Raw genomic sequence first — 22,240 nt, 5'->3', positions numbered from 1 at the left:
CATGTGTGTGTGTGTATGTTATTTGGCTACTCTGCCTTTCCAAATGTATTATGCTTACCCATGTATTATGTTGTACATAGAGTCATATCTTAATTGTTCAGTAATGACTAGCATAGATTTAGGGTTGGGATTTTTCTTCCCCTAAGCTTTGTTCTCTATTGCGAGAGGCTTATCTCTGCAAACTGCGTTTCCTAGGCTCCCTTACCAGCAGAGGTCCGCCTAGGGTTGGCTGCAGAGAGACACTGGTACTTTCTCCCTCTCTTTTCAGCTTTGATGGGCATCTCCACTATGGTTCTAGCTCCCACCAGATATCTCATAATTGGGCTCAATGATTATTATAAAATCTATTTTTTACTGTGACATGGATATATCCCACCATAAATGCGTTTTTATTCTTGTTCTTCCCTAAATATGCATACCCAGTTTCTTGCCCATTAGAGCTATATAGAATATATAATCTCATTTATTTATGACAGTTTGTGATGGGTTTGCAAATTGTTTCTGTAAGGTAGGTAGCATGCACAGGTGGGAACAGACAGCTAGCTTGTTTTCTTTTTCTCTCTCTTTTATCGTAAAGCCTCCCTCTTTTATAAAAACAAAACATGCTTACATAGAAAAGGCAAAAAAAAAAAGACTGTCACCCCAAATCCCATTTCCCACAGTGGTGAGATTATTTTGCTGTGTTTCTTTCATGATTTCTTACAATGCAGAAAGTTTTAAGTACAACATCATATAAACAGGATTGTCTTACATAAAACTCTCCAAATGGTTGCTTTCAAAGAATATCGCTTTATTGCTATATTCTTCTTTCCCATCATGCCTGGAAATGTGATTTATAATTGTAAACCATATACAATTTTATTTCTTCTTTCCTTCCGTTTAACACAGGCATTCTACCTTATTATTAAGGTGCTACAGTTAAGAGAAAATTGACTATTTCCCACTGTACGTTATGGGAAGTGTCCCTGCAAGGATGAGATCTCTGGAAATGACTAGCTGGTGGAGCCAGTGCAGGGACAGCTGTAAAGGGGGATTAAAAAACAGTGTCGTGAAGAGGGAAAGGAATTCAATTTCTCTTAGCAGAAAACAGTGAGGGTTTTTGGACCTGCAAAGTGAGGTATGGCACCGTGTCACAGGCACAGTGAAGTAACGACTGCACGGGAGAGGCGTGGCTCTGCACCGAGTGGGCTCCCTCTGCCTGCCTCCAGTTCCCTCCGTGCCTGCAGGTTTGCACTTAGCTCCAGGGCTTGCCTTCCCAGGAACAGCGTGGTTCTGTGAGGGCTGCCTCCGCAGGAGCCTTGGGAGACCACTGGAGCAGGCCTGCGCAGACAGTTTTCCTGTTTTAAGATGGACTGACCTGGAACTTTAATTGTGTCTGAACTGTCTCTTCCCAGCATTACCGAAGTTAATGTTCGAATAGCCAGAAGGTGGAAGGCTTGGCGGGGGTTCTCTTTAGAATTCTTCCTACCACGGTGCTATATGGTTTTTCTCCATTATTTATACTTCATAATGTAGTTAACATATGTGATAATAACATTTGATGGAAACTACAAATATTCCAGAAATCTTAAAACCACTAATATTTCATAAAACTTGCCTGGGAGAAATTTATGTGTATAGTATGTTATAATTGGTATTAAATGAAAAAATAAACACATTTAATGACTACATAAAACCCTATAATACAGGAAGTATTATTGATGTTTCATTAATTGGTAGGACTCTGAGTTTGTTTTTTTTTCACTTTGATGAATATCTTTATGGTGAATTTTGCCCTTTTTAAACTATTATCTTATGGGGAATTATCTAAAGAGTATAATAGGATTTTGTTAATATGTATTCTAGGCAGTAATGCTAATGTCTTCTGTGCCATACCTTCTCAATCAAATATTTTTAGTCTTTCATATTTTGATAGGAGTAAAACTATATATCTCATTGTAATTTTTCATTTAAAAGCTTGACAGCCTTTGAACTTTTCTTCCAAATGCATAATATATTTAATATAGTAGATTCTATGATAAAAATTCAATTTAATTTAAGCTCTATGCCTAAACACACTGTGACGAGCCGCTTCTTCCTTCTCGGTCTCAGTTCCTCTTTGCAGTGGAATAGCTCAGTGAGATCTCCAGTTCTGTGATTACAGATTAACCACCTTCCATTGCTGCATTTCTTCCGCGGGTAAAAATCTTACTATCCATTAGCATTTTGCTCATACCTGTGAAGATGGATGACATAGATGGACTTTTGGAGAAGACAGTCACACACGTAGATACCGCAGAAGGGGGTGGTGGGCAGTGTGGTGGGGTGACTGTAGAAGTAGCCGGCTTAACGTTCGTGTATCAGAACACAGCGCTACACTGCTGTTAAATCATTTCACAGTTGCCCAGCCCATGTTAGGTCTGCACTTGGAGTTGGGATCAAGAGAACAGGCATTTGAAAGATTCTTGAAAGATGCGTACCAGCGGCAGAAATGGTAGAATATTTTTCTGGGTTTAGTGAGCGGTGAAGCAGAGAGGATTAAATACTGCCAATTCTTATTTTTGCAGATTTCAATATCAAATTATGTTTTCCTGAAACAGTGAACTGTCCTTTCTGCGGTTTAACAGTTCAGCTTATGGAGAAGCAAATACTTTCCTTGTTACAGTTGCCACAGTTTTTCAGACTGCATTGGCGTTTTCACCAGTGAGGACATACTTGTGACTTATGTTTAGCTAGTGCCAGACTATAGGCTTTTGATTTTGTCACTTGAATTTTTCTCAGACAAAGTGTGCTCCCTGCCATACTCCTGTGGTTGAGTTTTGAATATAAATTCAGGGCTTTAATTTTTGTTCTTGATGAACTTCATAATCATTTTCGTTTGTCTTTGCAGCCTATAAAATAAAATCACTTCGAATTCTGTCAGTAGAGTATTAATATCCTTTTCATTTATGTTCCTGTCTTTTATAAAAGTTGTGAGAAATTTAGGAATCAAAGAGCCCTGTGATCTCTCTTATGCAACCTTCCTGTGGCAGAGTAATTTGCAGTGTCATTTACACTTACCTAACATGCTTGAGTATTTAATCAGCTTCCAATAAATCTAACAGTATTAATATTGAATTTCCACTTTAAAATCCTAACAATGGGTATATCACAAAATACTCAGCTATTGGGTTCACCAATAAGTCCATTTAGGTTTTTTTTGTAAAATAAGTAAGACACATTTTTCATGTTCACCAATAACTTGATTGATTTGGATATTTTGAGTATGCCGGCTCTCTCCTGCTATTGATTGGCTTCTAGTGGGTAGAGGCCAGGGGTGCTGCTAAACATCTTCCAATGTGTCAGACAGCCCTGCAGCAAAGAATTATTTGCCCAAAATGTCAATAGTACTAAGAAACTCCGTAAATCACTTCTGACACATTCGATCAGTCACAGCACCTTCTCCATACGCTGCAGGAATCTTTTTTTTTTTCATTTCAGTTGCGTTTTTACCTTTCTTGAAATAATAAGGCATAATATGTCAAAAATGGTACACATTTTCTTCCATCTTCAATGTTAAAATGGCTGCACAAAAATTCACCAATTTTGGTGTTTTTTTTTTAATGCATGCTGATATGACAGCTGTCACAATCCAGTCTAACAAAATTGTTTCTAATGAAGTTAAAGACAACTAATCCCTACTAGAGCCATCGTACAAAAAAAGGAAATGAACCTGTTGGCCAGCCCGGTGTGTCCTGAGGTGTGACTGCGTCACTGCCTTCTGCACTGGTGTCGTTCCAGCCGCCTTGTTTAAATACTCCCCGCTGCCCGCCCCCACCCACAAAGGAAATGAGTAGGGGTTTCTCCTTAGGCTTTTCATTCGTATTTGTAGAAATAGAAACCTTAGTTTTTGATGACATTGACATTTGCTTGCTTTAATCATTTAGTTTTTAATACTTTCAAACTAATAATGCAGATGTTAGTGGGAACAGTTTGTTTCCTTTCGTTTCTAGGATACACCCCACTTGGGATCTTTTACTTTGTGTTGCTGTCAGTTGAAGTCACTCCTCTCTGTGCGATGCAGCCTCCCACTTGAACTCATTAGGTTCATTTCTTTTACTTGGGTTTTTTGATTTATGGGAAGTACATATTTGATTATTCAAATGACCAAAATGTTTCTTATATTTGGTCTTTGTCCTGTTGACATAAGAAACGTCCAAACCTGGAAGAATTTTTATGAGTTTATTTAAGACAAACTGACAATAGTTGCTGACAATAGAAGCAGAATCTCAGCGGATTGAGAAAATGCTCTGGACAGTTTGCACCTTATTTTATACCTCAGGATCAAAGGAGAAGACCTGAGGGGTTAGGTGATGTCCATTGGTGGTAGATTAGGGAGGCAGGACAAAGTGAAGTGGGGGAATCTCTGAGATTGGGTAAAAAGTAAAATAGAGAGACACATACTTCTTTTACATTGGTGGGTACAGGAGAGTTAACAATGAACACTTAAAACGTATAGAGATAGTGTGTGGGAGAACAAGGTACAAATGAGGGCTTCTGTCACCGAAAAGGGACTGGGACTGAGGCGGCTCTGCCCTGGAATGGTCTGGAATGTGTGGGCTCTTAACTTCATCTGGGAAAAATTTCACAACACAAGTCCAGGTGATTTTGAGAGTACACGTATTAAAGCTGGAGACAGCAAAAAAGGGAGGGCTTAACATAGAAGAGGCAAGATCACAGTAACAGGAGTGAGTGGAGCGGAGCTGCTTTTTGGCTCACTGAAAACTTAGGCAAATGAAGGGCCCTTGGAGGCAGATTCAGGGACTTAGCTGGGAATGAGCTGCTGCTGCCTGTTGCTCCCTGGTTGCAGGTCTCCTTGGGATCCTGAAAGATACAGACCTGAGGAAGGAAGGAGGGGAGGCACAGGTGTGCTCTGGGTTTTTTCCTCTTTTCTAAAGGCAGGAATTTTAGGGGAGGTCTCATGGGAGAATCTCAATAGAATATTCATCAGTTTTCTAGGTGTGTCCTTTACTACACTGATGCATTAAAATGAGTGCGTCAATAGAGGGGCCTGGGTCAGAGTCATTCTGTGGTTCAAGAATGTCACTGAAGAGGTACCAGGACTGAGGTGGGTTTGCCCCAGCAAGGTCTGGAATGTGCCCGGGGTGTCCAAACTGCAGCCTGTGGGACGCATGCGGCTCAGAATGGCTGTGAATGTGGCCCAACACAATATCGTAATTTATTTAAAACATTATGAGATTTTTGTGTGTGTGATTACTGTTGCAGTGTCTCTAATGTGTCTAGAGTGTCTTTAAGACAACTCTTCTTCTTCCTGTGTGGCCCAGAGATGCCAAGAGGTTGGACACCCCTGAAAACCATTTGCTCCTAAGTGTCCTTGGTTAGGGAAGACAAGACCTGGTGATTTATTACCTGGCTGTAAACTGCTTGGTCATTTAATTGTGTCAGTTTCCCCATTCCACTTGCCAAGGAATTTTCCTAGCTGCTTACTATCCTGCCTTGGTTCTGTGGTCTCGGGTTCTAGAGGGAAATTGTGTCCTGAGGGGTCTGGAAAAATGCGATTACTATGACTTTTGAAAGGCATGTTATCATAGGTGCAAAAAAGGCTCAGTTAAGGTAAAGACTTTTGTCAAGAAAGGTACTGGTCTGGGGCTTGACTACATGCTATGATTCCCTTTTAGTTGGGAAGTTTTAATTTCAGATCACTCTGCCACCACGTAGGTACCTTTATTTTCCCCTTTATGTTGCAGTTTTAATAAGTATCACGTCTACACTTATCAAACAGTGCTGTTGTATTTTCTTTGAACTTGCACATATGTTTTAAAGAAATTAAGAGGACGTTGATGACCTCTTACGTTTATCTAATTATTTACCATTTTGTTGCCCTTCCTTCAAACCAGAATGTTCAAGTTTTACTCTGGTAACATTCTCCTTTACAGGAAGAACTTCCTCCAGCTTTTGTTGTAGGGCCTATTGGTGATAAATTTATTTTTACAGGAGTGTATGCTCATATTTTTACTTCCTTTTGGAAAGATATTTTCACTTGATGTAGTTTTTTGGATTGAGTGTTTTTTCAGCATTTTATAACTGTGGAGAAACCCAGTTGTTCAAATTACTGAACTGTATGTAATATGTCTCCCCCACCACCCTCTCACCCCCGGCTGCTCTCGAGATATTTGTCTTATATTTGGTTTCAAGAGCTTGATTATTATGTTTTGGGTTTGTGGTTTTCTTTGAATTTTTTTTCTAACCTTGAATCTGTAAATATGTTTCAATAAATTTGCAATGTTTTCAGGAATTATTTCTTTAACTAGTTTTTTTTCCCTAGGCCAATATGTTTCTTCTCCATGGGTATCTATCGGCCCATTCATATTTTTGAATCTTTTAAAACTTTTTAGTCATATTTTCAGATTGGATACTTTCTTTTGTCTAATGTCAGGTACTTTGTCATCTTCATTCTGCCACAGAGCCAAGCCGTTGTTTTTTTATTTCAGATACTACATTTTTCAGTTTTAAAATTTTCATGTTGCTACCAAATACAAGGATCTCAGTGCTTGGGGTGTTCTGTTTAAGGGGATGTGGTTGTTGCAAGGTTTGTTTATTTGGTTGCAGTAGGTAAAGGGGACAACCAACTCAGACAAAGCTCTGTCTCCTCAAAAGGAGGCTCAGCCATTGCTTATATATACTATTTGGTTAATTTCATGTTAATTTCTTCCTCTTGTTGGCTACACTTATCCGGTTGAGTTTCTGTCAAGCTCATCTTGTTTACAGCTGCATCTGCAAAATACTGGGCTACACTGTAACGTTTAGCAACAGTAGCATTTAGTAAGAACTGCTCAGACCTTGAGACCCTTGTCCTATCTAACAGTTTGGTATTTTCATATAGACACAGTTTTCATAGGCATTTTTGTCTTTCCACTGGCTTCAGTATCTAATGCAGCATGTTTATAATATGTTTTAAAGCCTTTGATAAATCCAACATCTCATATTTGGGGTTTGATTGTCTTTTGGGACTATTGCTCATATTTTACTGGTTTTTGGTTTATCCAGTAATTTTTGATTGTGTCGTGGATATTTTGATTATTATGTTATAAAACTGACTCCTAATGAAATCCTCTGGAGAATCTTGGCTTTTCTGTGTTGTCGGGTATTAACCTGGTGGGGCTTAGATTGATGTTTCTATCTAGACTTGTTTGGGTGGTGATTGCAACATCAGTTCACTTCTATTTTGTACACAAAATTTTCACTTCCCGTTTTTGTACACACCCATTTTGTGCTCTCAAAGGATGCTTTTCCTGATTTCTCTGGCTGGAAGGATGGAGTTCTCCAGGAGTTTTTGTCTCTGTACTGCCCAGAGTTTTTCCTGATGGGGCCACTGTCAGGCCTAAATAGTGAGAGAAGAAAGAGAAAAAAGTAAAAGAATTTTATCTTCAGTCTTTACACAACAGGGTCTTCTCTTACTGCTTTTCTACTCAGAAGAATGGCTTTTCCCTGAGGGTCTCCTGTGCCCTTGCTGCAGCTGAAGTATTGCTGTCAAGACTGTCCTTGGGCCAGGCTGGGAGAGAAGAGGGAAAAGAAATCTCTTGGCTATTTTTCCATATTCAAGGGGCATTTTTGAAGTCCTGTGGCCAGAAATTGTATCTTCCTAAGTGTTTTGCTTATTGCTTGTTGCTTATATCGTGATTCATCTTCTCCTTGGGCGATTCTAAGAGGTGATGGGTGAGGCGGACGTGGGGAAGGAAGGAAGCACACAGCCAGTATGATGTTATTAGTCACTCTTCACATTTTGACTTTGCTTTCCAATCCACTTGCTCTCATTAAACTTTTTAGAATTCTCAGGTAGTTGCTTGTTATTATTTCATTTTATTTTGTTTTCCGTAGAGTTTTTATTATAGACAGTGGAAGTGACTAGAATCCTCACGTTCTTTTTTTGAAATAAATTTTCCGGATTGACATTCTGTGTTGACAGCTTTAAAAAGCAGTCGAAAGAACTCAGTCTGAGGTTCTGCTTTTCGCAAACGTAGTCCTGTGAATGTAACATGTGCATATACTCTTTGCCCCGGCTGTTGTTAAGCCTTTCCCTTTACCAGGGGTTTGGCTGAATACGGAGTTCACCTTAGGTGATTTCTCTCTCTCAAAGACCATGGCCTCTTATGTCTCTTCTGTGTGTTGTACTTTGGTGCTTAGAACAGTTGGTTTATACATTTATACAGCTTTTCTGCTTGTCTCAGTCTTCTCCTTGCTGGTGTCCTAAAGTCTCTTAAATGCTTTTGGTGTCTGTTAACTTATGTGTTAGAAATCAGTGTTCTATCTGTGCTCTTTGAAACACTTTTCTCATCCCTCATTGTCTTCGCAGTTATAACTATTTTAGACAAATGTAGAACCCAGCTTCAGTGTCATAAAAAATTCTATTGATATATTTTTTTGTTAATTTTTAATTGAAGCCCAACACACACACACTTTCAATACTGTAGGAGTGGCTAGATTTATTCATGTGGTTTAATGTGTTAATAACCACCTTTTTCGGAAGTGCGGCATTCCGTTGCATGAGTATACACCGTCATTTATTGAGGCCGTCCCTGTTTTTGTGTATCTGTGGTGTTTCCGATTTCCGGGGACTATACGAAAGCTCTTATGAGCGTCCTGTACATACTCGTGCTCGTGTGGAGTGCTCTGGGGTCTGCGTTGGGGAGTAGAGTCGCAGGATCGTGGGGATAGTTGCATGTTTAGTTTAGTAGGAATTATTAAACAGTTCTCCAGAGTGGTTTTTAGTATTTATACGTCAGTCAGCAATAAGTGAGAGTTTTAGTGCTCCGTGTCTTTTTGCCAACTTGGGTATTTTAATTTAAAAACACTTTTTTTAGCTCTTTGGAGAGTGTGCAGTATTACCCCATTATGATTTCCTTCTGCGTTCTTGATGAGTAATGGTATGAAGTATCCACGGTTATTTGCCCATTTGGCATCCTTTTTATGAAGTACCCATTTAGATTTTTTGGCACTTAAAAATTGGGTTGTTAGTTTTTATTTTATTACAAGAAGTTTTTTTTTTTAATGTGACTTACTGGTTTTTAATTTGGATGTAATTGAATTCATTTTTTCCTATAAGTAGTGCTTTTTTGTTTTCTGTTTAAGGCATTTTTATTTATGTTAGATTTATTCTTCTGTGTTCGATTTTAGAAGCAGTCAATCCGCACGTTGAGTGAGTTTTCACCTTGAATGACTTTGTGTGTGTATTGTTTGTTCAAGGCTCAAGGTTTACCCCTATTTTGTATACTTTAGAAAACTGTGCCAGTCTTATTTATTGACACAGTACTGTTCTTTTGAATTGAATTGTTACTTTCGTCACAAGTCAAGTTTTGTCGTCATATGTGGGCATTCTCCAGAGTTTCTGACACATTTATTTAATTTGTTCATTCCACTCCAATACCACACTGACTTAAATTACTGTTGCTTTATAGTAAGTCTTGCAATCAAGACCTGTAACGGCCACACCTTCCAGGTTTATAATTTTTGTGGGAAGCTATTAAATATCTTCACATTTATATGTCAGACAAATATTTTTATCTTTGACTTAAAAATGTTCTTTTTTTGAAAAATCTAGAAACACAGAATCTAAAACTAAGTATATATACACAGTAATACAGATGCCCATTCAAAATGTGAAACCTTATTCAACTCTTGTACTTATTTAATTAGAAGAGAAAGATAAGGAGCTAATCCCAGGAGAAGACAAAGATAAAGATTGATAACATTCAGTGTTTGTGAGCTTGTGAGACAACAGGCATTCGTGTACAAGTTTGGTGGCATTGAAAATGGGGTCAGTGTTTCTGGAGGATTATTTAGCAGTGTTCATCAAAATAATAATGGTACAAGGGGAAGAGGGAAGGAGGGTAATAGGAGAAAGAAGGGGAAGGGTCATCAAGGAACATCTATAAAGGACCCATGGACAAACCATAGGTGGGTAGGATTGAGGGTGGGAGGCGGGGGTCCGTGGGGCAGGGGAGAGTGGTGGGGGGAAAATGGAGACAACTGTACATGAAGAACAATTTTAAAAAGGCAAAAAAAAAAAATCATAAAGTAAATAAAGTAAACCTTTTGGGAAAAATAGTAATAGTAAAATATTTTTAGTCATAAAAGTAGAGCTGTTAACATGAAGCATTTTATTTTGTTAACTATAGACTTTCATAGATATTGCTTATGAGCCAGGAGAATTATAAGATGAGAGATAAAAGTCTTGATTTGCTTTTCTAGGGCAGTTAGCAACACTGGGTTTCTTTGAGTGTGTTTCTCGAATGCTGTTAAGCTTCAGTGTTGCAATGCGGGTTGAGGGTGTCAGGTATTTATAAAGTGTGTGCGTTTATCACTCCATTAGCTCTCACTCAAGGCAGTTACCCTCTCGATGAGTGGAAAATTGATAAGAGAAAGAGACAAAGCAATTTTCAATAAAAGATGAATAATAATATAAGTGCTGCAACTTGCTGTATGGAGGGCGAGTCCTATGGGAGATTAATAAGAGAAGGTATCAAGATTTGGCTAAGTTACTAGGACAGGCTTCCGTGGAGTAGGTGCACAACGTAATTATTCGATATTTGTACACATTGCAAAAGGATCACCACGGTAAGTCTCGTTAACACGCATCGCTGTGTTTTCTTTTTGTGTGGTAAGAACTTTTAAGATGTACTCTCTTCACCACTTTCAAATAGGCAACACCATATTGTTAACTGTGGCCACCAGAGTGTTCCTCACAGCTACAGACTTCTTTATTGTGTAACGGCAAGTTTGTACGTTGTCACCCGTTCACCCATTTTGCCCACTCCCTACCCCCCTGCTCTGTGAAACACCAATCTCTTCTCTGTGTTTCTGAGCCTTCTTTTTGCTTTGTGTTTTTAGATGCCACCTGTAATCATATGGTGTTTGTCTTTCTTTATCTGACTTATTTTACTTACTTAGCTTAATGCCCTCAGGGTCCAGTCCTGTTGTCCCAAATGGCAAGGTTTCATTCTTTTAGGGCTGAATAGGATCCACTGTGTATATTTACCACATCTTCTCTGTGAATCTCCTCTTAACTCAGCCCAACTGCTCAGCCCATATTATTCTTCCCTATTGCATCATGTGACTTTGGCTCTGATGGTTAAGGTTACAAAGCCCAGACAGTTTGACTGTGGGTGGTGGGCACACAGTGCAATATACAGGTCTTGTATCGTAGAATGTACACCTGAAACCTATATATGTGATCCTGTGAACCAATGTCACACCGATACATTTAATTTAAAAATCATGGATAACATAGCATACATGTGCTTTTAAAAGTGGATTTTTGGATTTGCTGTTTATTTTGTTCAGAGAGTGAAGGACCTTGCAGTCCCATGTGTCACTGGAGTTAGAAAAATCGCCACACGAAGGTGTGGCAAGGGAAGGAGTAAGTTTGGAGACGTCACTTTCAAAGTCTGGTGTGAGAAACACATGTCCTGAGCTGCTAATTAGGTCCATGTTGCCATTTTACCCTTTATTAATCATTGGCACCAAGGTTACTTTATTCCCCCAGCTCCCTGGGGAGATTTAAGTTTGTGGTGAGACTCGTAATAGCTGATTTTGAAATTTGAGTATAAGAGCATGAAAATTCTGGCCACAGAAAATTTTTTCTCATATAGTAAAGTTAACTATTTAAGTTGGGTGAATGCTTTTTCTTAATTAAAACTCAGTAAGTTGTCATTTTAAGGTGATTCTTAAATCAGTATGATGGTCTTATGATGCTCTTGGTACAAAATCAGCAGAACCATTCAAGTTAACTATATGCTCTGCTTTTAAAAATGTGTTCGTGTTAAAGGAATAGTCATGCGTCTTTTGTTCTTATTGTTTTGAAGGCAAGAGGAGCAGATGTTCCCGAAATTCCCGGAGACCTTAGTCTTAAGACATGCGGCAGCACAGCTAGTATGAAGGTCAAACATGTGAAAAAGTAAGTATAACTGTACAGTGGTTTCTGAATGAATTCCCGTAAGTGGAGATCAGTTCTTCAGTTCTCCTAAAGCTTTTCTTTAGATTTCTTACTAGATAAGCCCTTCCTCTCCATACCTTAAATTACACTGGGGAGCCTTAAATGATGACTCAACGGTTAGTGGAGGAGGTCTGAAGATTGTCTCCGGTCTACAGACATACTTTAGTTTTGTCTTGCAGCTTTATGGCGTTGTCTGTTAGGTTGCATTCGTTCAACAGGCCAACCCAAGTGTGTCCTTCTAGGTACCCTTGACACACGTCTCATCCATTTCGAAAAATGAGTTTGTGGTTTGCGTTATGAGAATCGCTGGATCTCAGCTTTGCCTTTGAGAGGCCTGCAATGGATGCCAGTAGTTGGCACTTAAGTGATATATCTGAAGGTGTCTACTTTGTCAGTTTTAAACAGAAAAACCATCTTTCCACCTGGTAGAGGGTTAGATAGCTGTGTTTGCATTGCAAGTATAGAAAAGACAAGGATAAAAATGTTCATTCTGCATCCAGACCCACCGCCCCAGGACTGATGGGCTGCGACAACATCCACAGGTAAAGTCTGGCTTTGTATTTTGTGGTGGGGATGCTGCTTCTCCGTAGAAGCTGGCTGTTGTTTCCATAACATCCACTGGAAGCATAGGTTTTCTATGGGCATTGACTTGGGTCACGGTTAGGAGAGTATAGTGATGCTTTTTATTCTTTATTTGCTTTTGTTTTTTGACCTGTGCACTAAGTGTAATTTTCATTTGATTCCGTTTATTTCTCAAAAGGTTTGTGTGGGTATATGTGTACTCATGCGCATGTGCTTATTAAATAGTTCTGCTTGCACGAGCTCTTAAACCCATTTTATTTTCTCCGTAGGCTAGGAGTGCCCACCGTTTCCGTGTCCGTACCTCACGTGTTATTTCGTGTACTGCAGGTTACCCTTCACTAAAGGTCACTTTCCGAAGATGGCTGAATGTGCACATTTCCACTATGAGAATGTTGAGTTTGGCAGCATACAGGTATAGTTGCAATATTTCCTCCATCCTGAATTAAGATTGTACGTATTGTACACCTGCATGTACCTCTACCTGTATCCATATCCATGTATCTGCCTGGGGATACCTAGAAGTATTTTTTTCTATTGATGGCTTATTGGTTGATGGGAAAACTTATTTTCTTGTGCTTACTAATAATGTCTGATGGCTCCTAATTCAGCTGGAAACAAAGGTAGAATTAATGTAAATCCAACAATTCCTGCCGGGTTCCTAGACAGAGTTTGCCACAGCTTACAGCATGAACGATTCTGGCTGCTGCCGGACGCATGTGTCGGCTCGCAGTGACGATAAGTCAGAGTCGGGAGAAGTGGAGTAAGGGTTCAGGGCAGAAGGGCTCAGGGGCTTTCTTTTTCAGTATTTTTTCTTATTGGGATGTGTATCGTGCATGTGTATATGCGTTCGTACATACGTGCATACACACACATGTACACACACACACACGGGGGTAGGCAAAAGTAGGTTTAGAAAGCACTCAGCACCAAAGCGTGCTTGCGTGTGGCGGGTGGACGACAGGCGTGTGTGGACAGCGAAGGCCGGCAGTCTGAGCTCTTACGAGGTTGTGTCCAAGTGCGTCGGGCCGTTGTGAGATGCTTTTGAGTTAAGACAGCAATCGCAGCAATCGCAATCTGCGTGTGCTTTTCCATGTGAACCACTGTAAACCTAATTTTGCCCACCCCCTTTGTGTGAGTGTGCGTGTATACACGTGTATATATACGCACTTTTGAAAGCCCAGGTTAAGAGTGAGAAGTTTTCTGCATCCTTGCTGTGTTGCCTTTCCCTTCCCTGCACCGGGGGTTACTTACACCGTGACTTTTATAATACTCATTACCTTATGTTTTTATCGTTTTGCTATCTTTATGCATCCCTAATTAAAGTGAAGGAATCACTTAGTTCCTTCAGCAGATACTTACTGAGCAAGTTCTAGGTACCAGGCGCCGTTTTATGTGCACTGGCTGCATTAATGAACAACAAAAATCAAAAGACCACGCTTAGAGAACAGAGATGGCCGAGAAGATGACAGCTATGGTAAAAAAAAAAAAAGAAAAGAAAAGAAAAAGTAGAACAGGAGAAGAAGGAACCAGGGCTGCTGGTGGGAGCTCGAAACATCAACGCAGTGTTCTTTCTTGCTTCTTTCATTTAACATTGTGAAATTTTGTCACCGTAGCTGCATGTGCTTACAGTTGGCTGAGTTCACTGCAGTATATTAGTTCATATCATGCATATGTCGCAAGTAATTTCTCCTTTCTTTTTTGTTTGAAATTTGGACTGTTGCCAGTTTTGGACTATTTTAAGCAGCCTCTCTGTGAACTTTGTCGTGCGCGGATCCCAGGGCACGTGTGGGGATGTTTCTCACGGCATATCCCTGGGAGGGGAATTTCAGGGTTATGGTGTTCCCACATGTCTGCTGTGCTGAGTCAGCCAAAGTACTTTTTAAAGTGACTGACAGATTTATACCCCCACAAGCAGTAAACGAGAGTTGTTTTTCACATCCTGGCCGACTCTTGGTTGGTTGTCACCTGCTGTGTCACCCGTCTGACGGAGGTGGAATTCTCTCACTGTGTTTTAGTTTTCAGTCCCCTCCTTTATGCTGCAGGCGAGCATCTTTTCAGATGTCACTCGGCAGTTGAGATTCCTAACTTTTAAACTCTTCTGGGTCAAGTCTTGCTCATGTTGTTGTATAGGTTTGTTTGCATTTTTTCTTATTTATTTATGGTAATGCTTTACAAGTTTTGGATGTGAATCCCTTCATGTTGCATCTAGTTCTTTATTAGAAATAATCTAAATGTTCAAAAGTAGGAATGGGTTATACAAATTAGGGGCTACTCACACAAGGAAATCTTATGCATCATGTAGAAAATTCACAGAAATGGGAACAATGTTCAATGTTATATTGATAAATTAAAAAGAGCTCCAAAAAAGCAAGATGCTGTTTCTATAAAACTTTATATTAAGTACAAAAATACTTGGAAGAACTTGTAGGAAGAAAGTAGTAGTTATAATTTTGGAAGGAATACCTTTGATGATCAGAAAAAATGACTTAACTTGTTTAGAGGTTACAGCAAGGTAGTATGACAATTTTTTCATATACGATTTTGTAAAACAGATTTTTTCTCCCTTATTCTGAAGGACAGAGTATTCCGCCTTTGAGAGCAGAATCGGCAATCAGCATCCTTGAGTGTTTCCTCGTTTCTAATTTAACCGCTACCTGATGAAATAATTCTCAGGCCTGTGCATATTTTTTCTGGTGAATTTATTCACATGTGCTTTATTGTGCACAGCTGTGTTAAAGTCTCTCTCAGCTCACTTCTGGCACATTTCCGTCAAATCCTCTAAGTTTACTGTTCCGATCGCAGCTCAGTATCTTCAGCGGTAACCCGTGGTGTAAGACGGCATTGCCCTGTGGGGAGAGATGGTATTGGCGTGCTGTGGAATGGTGAGGCCAGCGGGCAGTGTGTTCCCATGGTGGCCCACGTCCTCTCCGACCACTAGAGAGACTGGTCTTGTTTTTCTCATCTTCATGCTGAAAGATGACAGCCACCGTGCCTTCTAGCTAAGAGCTAGGACGGTGTAGATGAGCTGTGAGCCGTGGTTTAGACGAGCTTGGGACGGGACCAGGTGAAGAGGAAAAGAGAGTCAGAAGGGGCTGTGCCATGTTCTTATTTTAGTCCACTTTTGTCGAGCACGAATAGACTGTCATTAATTAGTGCAAAGAATTAACCCTGGTCATAGAAATAGATTGTTCAAACACCTTTGTATTCCTGGCGCATACTCTATCAGGTTAAATATTTTACAAATAATTTTTTTTTACTCTATTAAGACTTGATGTTTTTTGTGTCTGTGTTCATCGGTGATGCCGACCTTCATTCTGTACTCGTCCACTAGCTCAAGTTAGGAGGATTTCACGGATCCGCCTCCTTTTAAAAATACATTTCCTGAAATAGTTTGTAGAAATTGGAATGACCTGTTTTTTGAAGGTGTCGTAGAATTTTCTTTCTAAAGCCTTTGGGGCCTGGTTCCCACTTGAGGGCTTAATCTTTAGTTACCATTTCAGCTTACGATTTGCGTGTTGGTCTTGTCAAGTTCTTTCATGTCTCTTTAGGTCAGTTTTTATCACCAAATATTTTCTTAGAAAATTGCCCGTTTAATGCAGGTTTTCAATTTTATTATGATAAATTTTACACAATGTATTATTAAAGTTGGTCTTTTTTAGAAACCAGCCTGTGATTTTATCGATCAGCTTGAGCCTGCTGGTCTCCTTCCCTCCTGCCTTCTTTTCTCCCCTATCTCCCTTTCCTCTGACCCCCCTCTTTTAATACTATTAATTTTTAGCAATAATTTTTCCCATTCTACTTTTTTGGTGTTTGTTATTTTGTCTAAGTTGTTTGTTTCTTGAATTCAAAGTTTTTTAGGTCTTTTTTTTTATTTCTGAAAAAGAGCTGTGAATAGCAAACATGTACCTATTTACTGGTCAAAAACTAGCATTATCATAAATCAACTTTGTCAAATATTGATATAATTCTCTACAAGCTTTTCAGAAGTTCACCTAACCCCACTTCCTGTTGCGCCTCTTCCTTTTTGTAAAAGACCTACATTAGCACCTGTATTCACTAACTGGAAGAAAAATGAAAATCGCCTTCAGCATTTGTTTTGCGTCGGCTGCTGTAGGGCAGCGCGCGCCCAGACCAGTGAGAGTGACCCCACCAAGCTCCTTTGTGGGAACCACACTCAGCGCCTCAGCCCCCAGCTGCCGTAGCTTTGAACTGCGCCTGTGAGCATCTGTGCTTTATCTCAACTTACTGTGTTCATCTGTCAGCAAGGTGTGTCCTAAGGTATCCGAAAAGCCTAAGAGAGCTTAGCGTAAAACTGGACAGAATTAAGTGTTTCAGTTGCGGTGAATGAAATAAAAACATTGTGCTTGTGTTGAATTTTGGGTTTAAGAACACTCAGAATTTTTTCTTTTTAAGTTAACAGCATTTTCTTCTTTGCTTTATGCCGTTTCTGCTTATGAAAGGTTTTGTAGGAATGCTTTACTTTTGGATACTGAGGGGGAACCTGTATATGCTTCTTCTCTTTAGAGAAATCAATTCCATAGGTACTGTCGACATTTTACTCATTTTCAGTTATTGTTTTTAAAGAATAACTTTTATTTTTCAATTACAGTTGAATGTTATATTAGTATAATGTATATATTATACTAGTACATTCGTTTCAGATATACAAAGAGTGATTTGTATACCTGAACTTACAAAGTGATCACCCTGATAAGTCCAGTAGCCATCTGATACCATACATAGTTATTATAATATGTTACTATTATTTATTTTTAGAGAGAGGGGAAGGGAGGGAGAAAGAAAAGGAGAGAAACATCAATGTGTGGTTGCCTCTCTCATGCCCCCTACTGGGTACCTGGCCTGAAACCCAGGCAGGTGCCCTGACTGGGAATCGAACCAGCGACCCTTTGGTTCCCAGGCTGGCACTTAATCCACTGAGCCACAGCAGCCAGGGCAATGTTACTATTTTTAAATAAGTGTATTTAAGTTTTGAAATTTTTCCCCTGAATAGTACTTCAGACAAACTCTGTAGGTTTTGACATATAGTGATATATTATGTTTTGTTTAGAGAAATTAAAACCTCAAAAAAACCCAAAAGATAATTTCTAGACAGGACTTGTTGTTTTCAGTAGTTTTAGATTTTGTAAAGTCAGCCTTTATTCCACTTCTCTCTGTTGTGTCATCTCCACTGTTCAAAAACACAGTTTATTCAAATTTCAGAAAGTATTTTTCAGTGAGAAGGAAAAACATCTCTTGCCACACGTGACGATGTAATCTGCTCGTTCTGTCTCACCCGTCTGGGGCGCCACCCTCTCCCGCCTGCGCTTTGCGTGGTGCCGCCATCTAGTGTGGAGGACACCGAGGCCTTGTGTGGTTCACGTTTGCAGTTAACTGGAGTTGCGAACTCATGTTTCTTTTTACCCGATTTCATGTCAAACGTGAAGTTAAATTGCCCCGAATGCAAGAGATCAGGTTCCAGCGGACATAAAGGCATAGGAAAAGTGTGGACTGAATTGAATACCTATTTCTTGAGCATCTCTGCGAAAGTCGCCGTGCAAGGGCCTCGGAAGTAGCACTGTTGTTTTCTGCTGTTGTTTCTATAAGATGCGCTCTCGCCTCAATACTGAGAAATGTGGGAAGAGGTTGTAATGTTTGACCTGAGTGTGAAGATGTTGAAGAATAATAATATAACATAAAAATCCTGACTTTTCCTTTTAAATGAAGTTATTGGAATTATAACAAATGAACGCAAGCCAGCATTTACTTAGTGCTTTCTGGGGGCTACAAAGCACTGAATACCATTATACTAAGTACTATTTGTATAATGTCCCATTGAGTCTGCACAACAGTTTCACAGTGGAAATTGAGGTAAAAAGAGTTCAGAGCTGGTAAGTGGTGGAGTCTGCATTTGAATCAAGGCCATAAAGCCACTCTGCATGTTCTTCGGTGGTGCTGGAAAAGAGTAAACTGACAAAAATACTATTTTTAACAAGAAGGAAAAAACCATATTTTTGAAATGTCCTACATGTTTAATGTGGTTAAAGGTAGACGAATATGATGCATAAAAGTGTAGTTTGATCTTAAATAAATCCCTTAAGTTCCCTGTTCCCATAGCAGTTTATAGAAAAATGTATCAGCAAAAAATTTTGGTACGTGTCTGTGAGACTTTCAGTCATTAATAAGAATGAATTAAACCAATGAAAAGGTTATTTCTTCTGTTAATGCTGCTTCCAATTTCAAGTTTAACGTGTAGATATTTCAAGTTTAAAAATATCTTATGTAGAAGTACATGCGTGTATAACCATTTGAAACAAAAGGTGTAGTAATTTTAACTATTCTCGCCCCTACCGAAAAGTTTCATTTTCCTCAAACCAAGACAAATAAACAGTTCAGCCCTGCTGTCTTGCGCATTCTGCAGCAATTAGTACCAGCTCCTATGCCAAGAGGTCATGGTCATTTGAGGGGTGGATTTGGAATGAGAAGTTCTTGAGGTGAGTTAACTGTGCTTCTGTCACCCGAGTATCTCGTTTGAGATTATCCAGTCCAAGAGTTAGGTGTGTGCAATTGGTTGAACAATGAAAAAAGATACTACATGTCAGAGTCACATTATGCATGTGATTTACTTCCAGGAATTTGACTGAATATGCTCCATAAAACAGTATCGTTGAGTCTGAAACTGTCAAGGGCCTGACTTTTACACTACTTACAAGCTAACAAGTCAGCTTGCTACAATTGTGGAGGGCACACACCCACACACTCTAAAAAACCCTGGGGTCTCTAGGTCAGAGATCAGAGCTTTTATTTACTCACAGGGTGACTTGTGTGGGGATGCCCCAGTTTCCATGGGATAATGCACTGAGAACCAGACACCTTAGATGTGTAGTGAGTGGCATATTGTTCCACAAGAGACAAACTCTGAAATTAGGAAACTTGGAGCTTATATAGGATAGCTGGCCCTTTGTCCATGTGCCTCTCTGGATATGTTGAGAGAGACCTTTGCTCTGGAGTATAAAGAGATCCTCTGGAGGGTGGGGGAGAGAAGGAAAGGTCTCTGTTTCTTAAACACCCTGGAATGTGAACATACGGCTGAGGGGAGAGAGAGCTTCTCTCTCTGCAGGGCTCCATTTTGGGGGTTGCTATTCAGTTGTCTTTTAACCCAGATACCAAAGCCGTGTGCTTAGAAAGTCCTGACCGTACAGAACTGCGAGACACCCATGAGGCATTGTTCCCTAACCAGTCTGTGTTCTGGAGCAAGCATCTATCAGATGGGAATGTGAATCTGCTGATGTGTCTCTTAGTCTCCTTTCCCCTGTATTCATCATGCTGTGGGCGTCTCTCTGAACTGAGGGTGACGCTAGTGTCTGAAGCTGAGCAAACCAGTGGCCTAACCTGGTGCGCAGCCTCGGAAACAGTGATCTCTTCCAGTTTCTGGGAAACGGACGTTGGGCTTGTGAAGGTGCGTGTCGATCTCCAGCTTTTTCCAAAGAAATTTGAAATGATTTTGTCTATTATTGATTTTTGCCTTATGTGCTGAAATTAGAACTTAGCTCACCTACTACTCAAGATGTAACTGTAATATAGTTATTCTTCCACTCGACATTCTCAACTCAAGAGTTTTAAAGTAGTATTTTCACTGTTACATATTAGGATGTTAGTGGTGGGCATGAATGGACCACGTAATATTGTGAAACAGAAATTATTTTTTATGTTCCCACCTCTACTATAAGCTACAGGGTGAAGGAAATCTTTACAAACCCCAGAGGTTAGTCACAGTGAAATGGCAACCAGAATAGGACCAAATAAAAGATGAATAAAGAAGAGATCTCTTTCTGTGCCCATTTGTAATCTGGTGATTAGGCTTCGATGAATAGTTTTTTAAGGTGGGTGGGGTGGTGTATTGTAATTTTACCCTTGTTTCCAGTTGATTTCCATGCTCCATGTTGGGAGAAGTCTTCTGAATACTTGAAGGCTTTCTGAGTCGAGTTTTATTTTTAAAGGTTCTAACAACACTAATTGCAGATGGGTTTCCATGGTAATAGAAAAGTGAATTCAACATAGGAAAAATAACTCCTAAAATAGATTTGTAAGGAATCTAGAAGTATGGGACTTAGACATTCTATTTCCTACTTCTTATAGATGGAGCACTGAGATATTGTTAAGTTGATGGAAGTAAAAATAATTTAAATCATTATGTTAATGCATTCTATAGGCAAACGTAGCCTAATCATTCGTCATGTGTACTGTCAGAACATGTGGTTGAGGGACTGCCTGAAACATGGCTGTTCTGGCTTGTGCATAGGATGACCTCAAACCCACAGACAATTCATTCAGAAAGGTTTTACTGAACACCTTGTAAGGGGTTCTTTCTTCAGGGGAAACAGGCAATGTACCAATAAACTTAAGACTAAGGTAATACATGGTGTAAGAGTGCTTGTAGGCATTCAAAGTCAAGGGAAGTGATTTCCTGTGGCATTCAGGGAAGGCTTTACTGAAGATTGAATCAATTTTTGGACATGCAAAGATAGTCGTGAAGAGCATTTAGACAAAGAAAATTAGCTTAGACAGGGGAACCTGGGAAGGAAGGACAGGAATGGCTACAGGAAAAAGTGGTTTAGGAGATGTTTGGAGAAATGCCATTCTTCAAAGCTCATCTAAGGTTTTTGACTTTGCATTTAAATTACTTTCTTAGTAGGAACTGAGAAAGTACTAAGGGATTTTGAGACAAAAGTACAGTGGTCAGTGTTTAAAGGAAGTGGAGGGGGACCAGTTGGAAGACTACTGTAACACCCGGTCTGCCCGGACTCTCCAGGTGCTCTGAGGCCCGGAACCAGGGAAGGAGCAGAGGAGAGTGGGAAGAAGGGAATGGGTGTGAGAGGCGAGTTTTAGGAAATTGGGGGCAATTGTGGAATCAAAGGTTGAGGTTAGATCTTGACCTTGGGAGTATAAAAAGAAAGGCCGTGTGGAGAGATGGAGTGGTAGAGGAACCTAGGGTGATTAGGGGGGTTATGCTGTTTATTTACTTTGGGAATTAAGGAGGAAGAAGAGATTATGTGAGGAAAGATAATGAACTTAGGTTAGAAAATGAGTATTATATTCCCGCCAGACAGTGTTTGTTTATTCAGTCGTTCATCAAATAATTAGTGATCCTTACTTCAATTCCAGGTGCTTTTCAAGATGTTCAGGTTAGGCATATATGTATCTCATTTTTTCCTTACGTACAGTGGCAGGCAAAATTAGGTTTATAGTTGTAATACAAGTAAATAATACAATAATTAATAAATAACAACACAAGAGTGAACTCTGTTTCATTTACTCACAGTTATAAACCTATTTTTGCCCACTCCTGTATTATGGTTAAAAAATCTGCTGAATGTATCTTATAAATATTTTTACCCCAGTTTATATAACTCATCCTTTCACTTGGTTTATAGTGTCCCTTTTGTGATAACTTCAAAATGTTTGATATAGTCAGTTTTATCAGTCTTTCGTTTTGCCCTCTTCATGTTTTAGCTAAGAAATTCTTCCTTGCCCTCTGGGCATAAAGATATTTTCTTACATTTTTATTATTATTTTACGTTTTAAATTTTTTATTTTCACACTGAGGTGTTTAATTCATTTGGAAATATTTTGAGTTATCTTAGACCATTGACTAATACTAGTAGTAGTTCTCGGTCCCGGGGGTTTGTA

General features: G+C 39.5%; 1 protein-coding gene across 5 annotated transcripts in view; it reads left to right on the top strand.

The window, feature by feature from the left end:
- The window catches only part of ARHGAP32 (Rho GTPase activating protein 32), a 260,668-nt gene that overhangs the window by 108,654 nt on the left and 129,774 nt on the right, over positions 1 to 22,240 (top strand). For 3 of the 5 annotated variants that reach the window (XM_053927526.2, XM_053927524.2, XM_045192935.3), the window contains exons 3-5: positions 11,841 to 11,932; positions 12,472 to 12,513; positions 12,881 to 12,965. In XM_053927526.2, the coding sequence (XP_053783501.1) occupies positions 11,841 to 11,932; positions 12,472 to 12,513; positions 12,881 to 12,965 (219 nt within the window). The remainder of the gene's footprint in view (positions 1 to 11,840; positions 11,933 to 12,471; positions 12,514 to 12,880; positions 12,966 to 22,240) is intronic. The other 2 variants (XM_053927525.2, XM_024557128.4) reach the window with 1 other exon arrangement.

Source organism: Desmodus rotundus, chromosome 7 (genome assembly GCF_022682495.2).
Source record: "Desmodus rotundus isolate HL8 chromosome 7, HLdesRot8A.1, whole genome shotgun sequence".
Classification (NCBI taxonomy): Eukaryota; Metazoa; Chordata; class Mammalia; order Chiroptera; family Phyllostomidae; genus Desmodus; species Desmodus rotundus.
The sequence above is the reverse complement of the archived record's forward strand: the minus strand, read 5'-3'. Positions and strand labels throughout refer to the sequence as shown.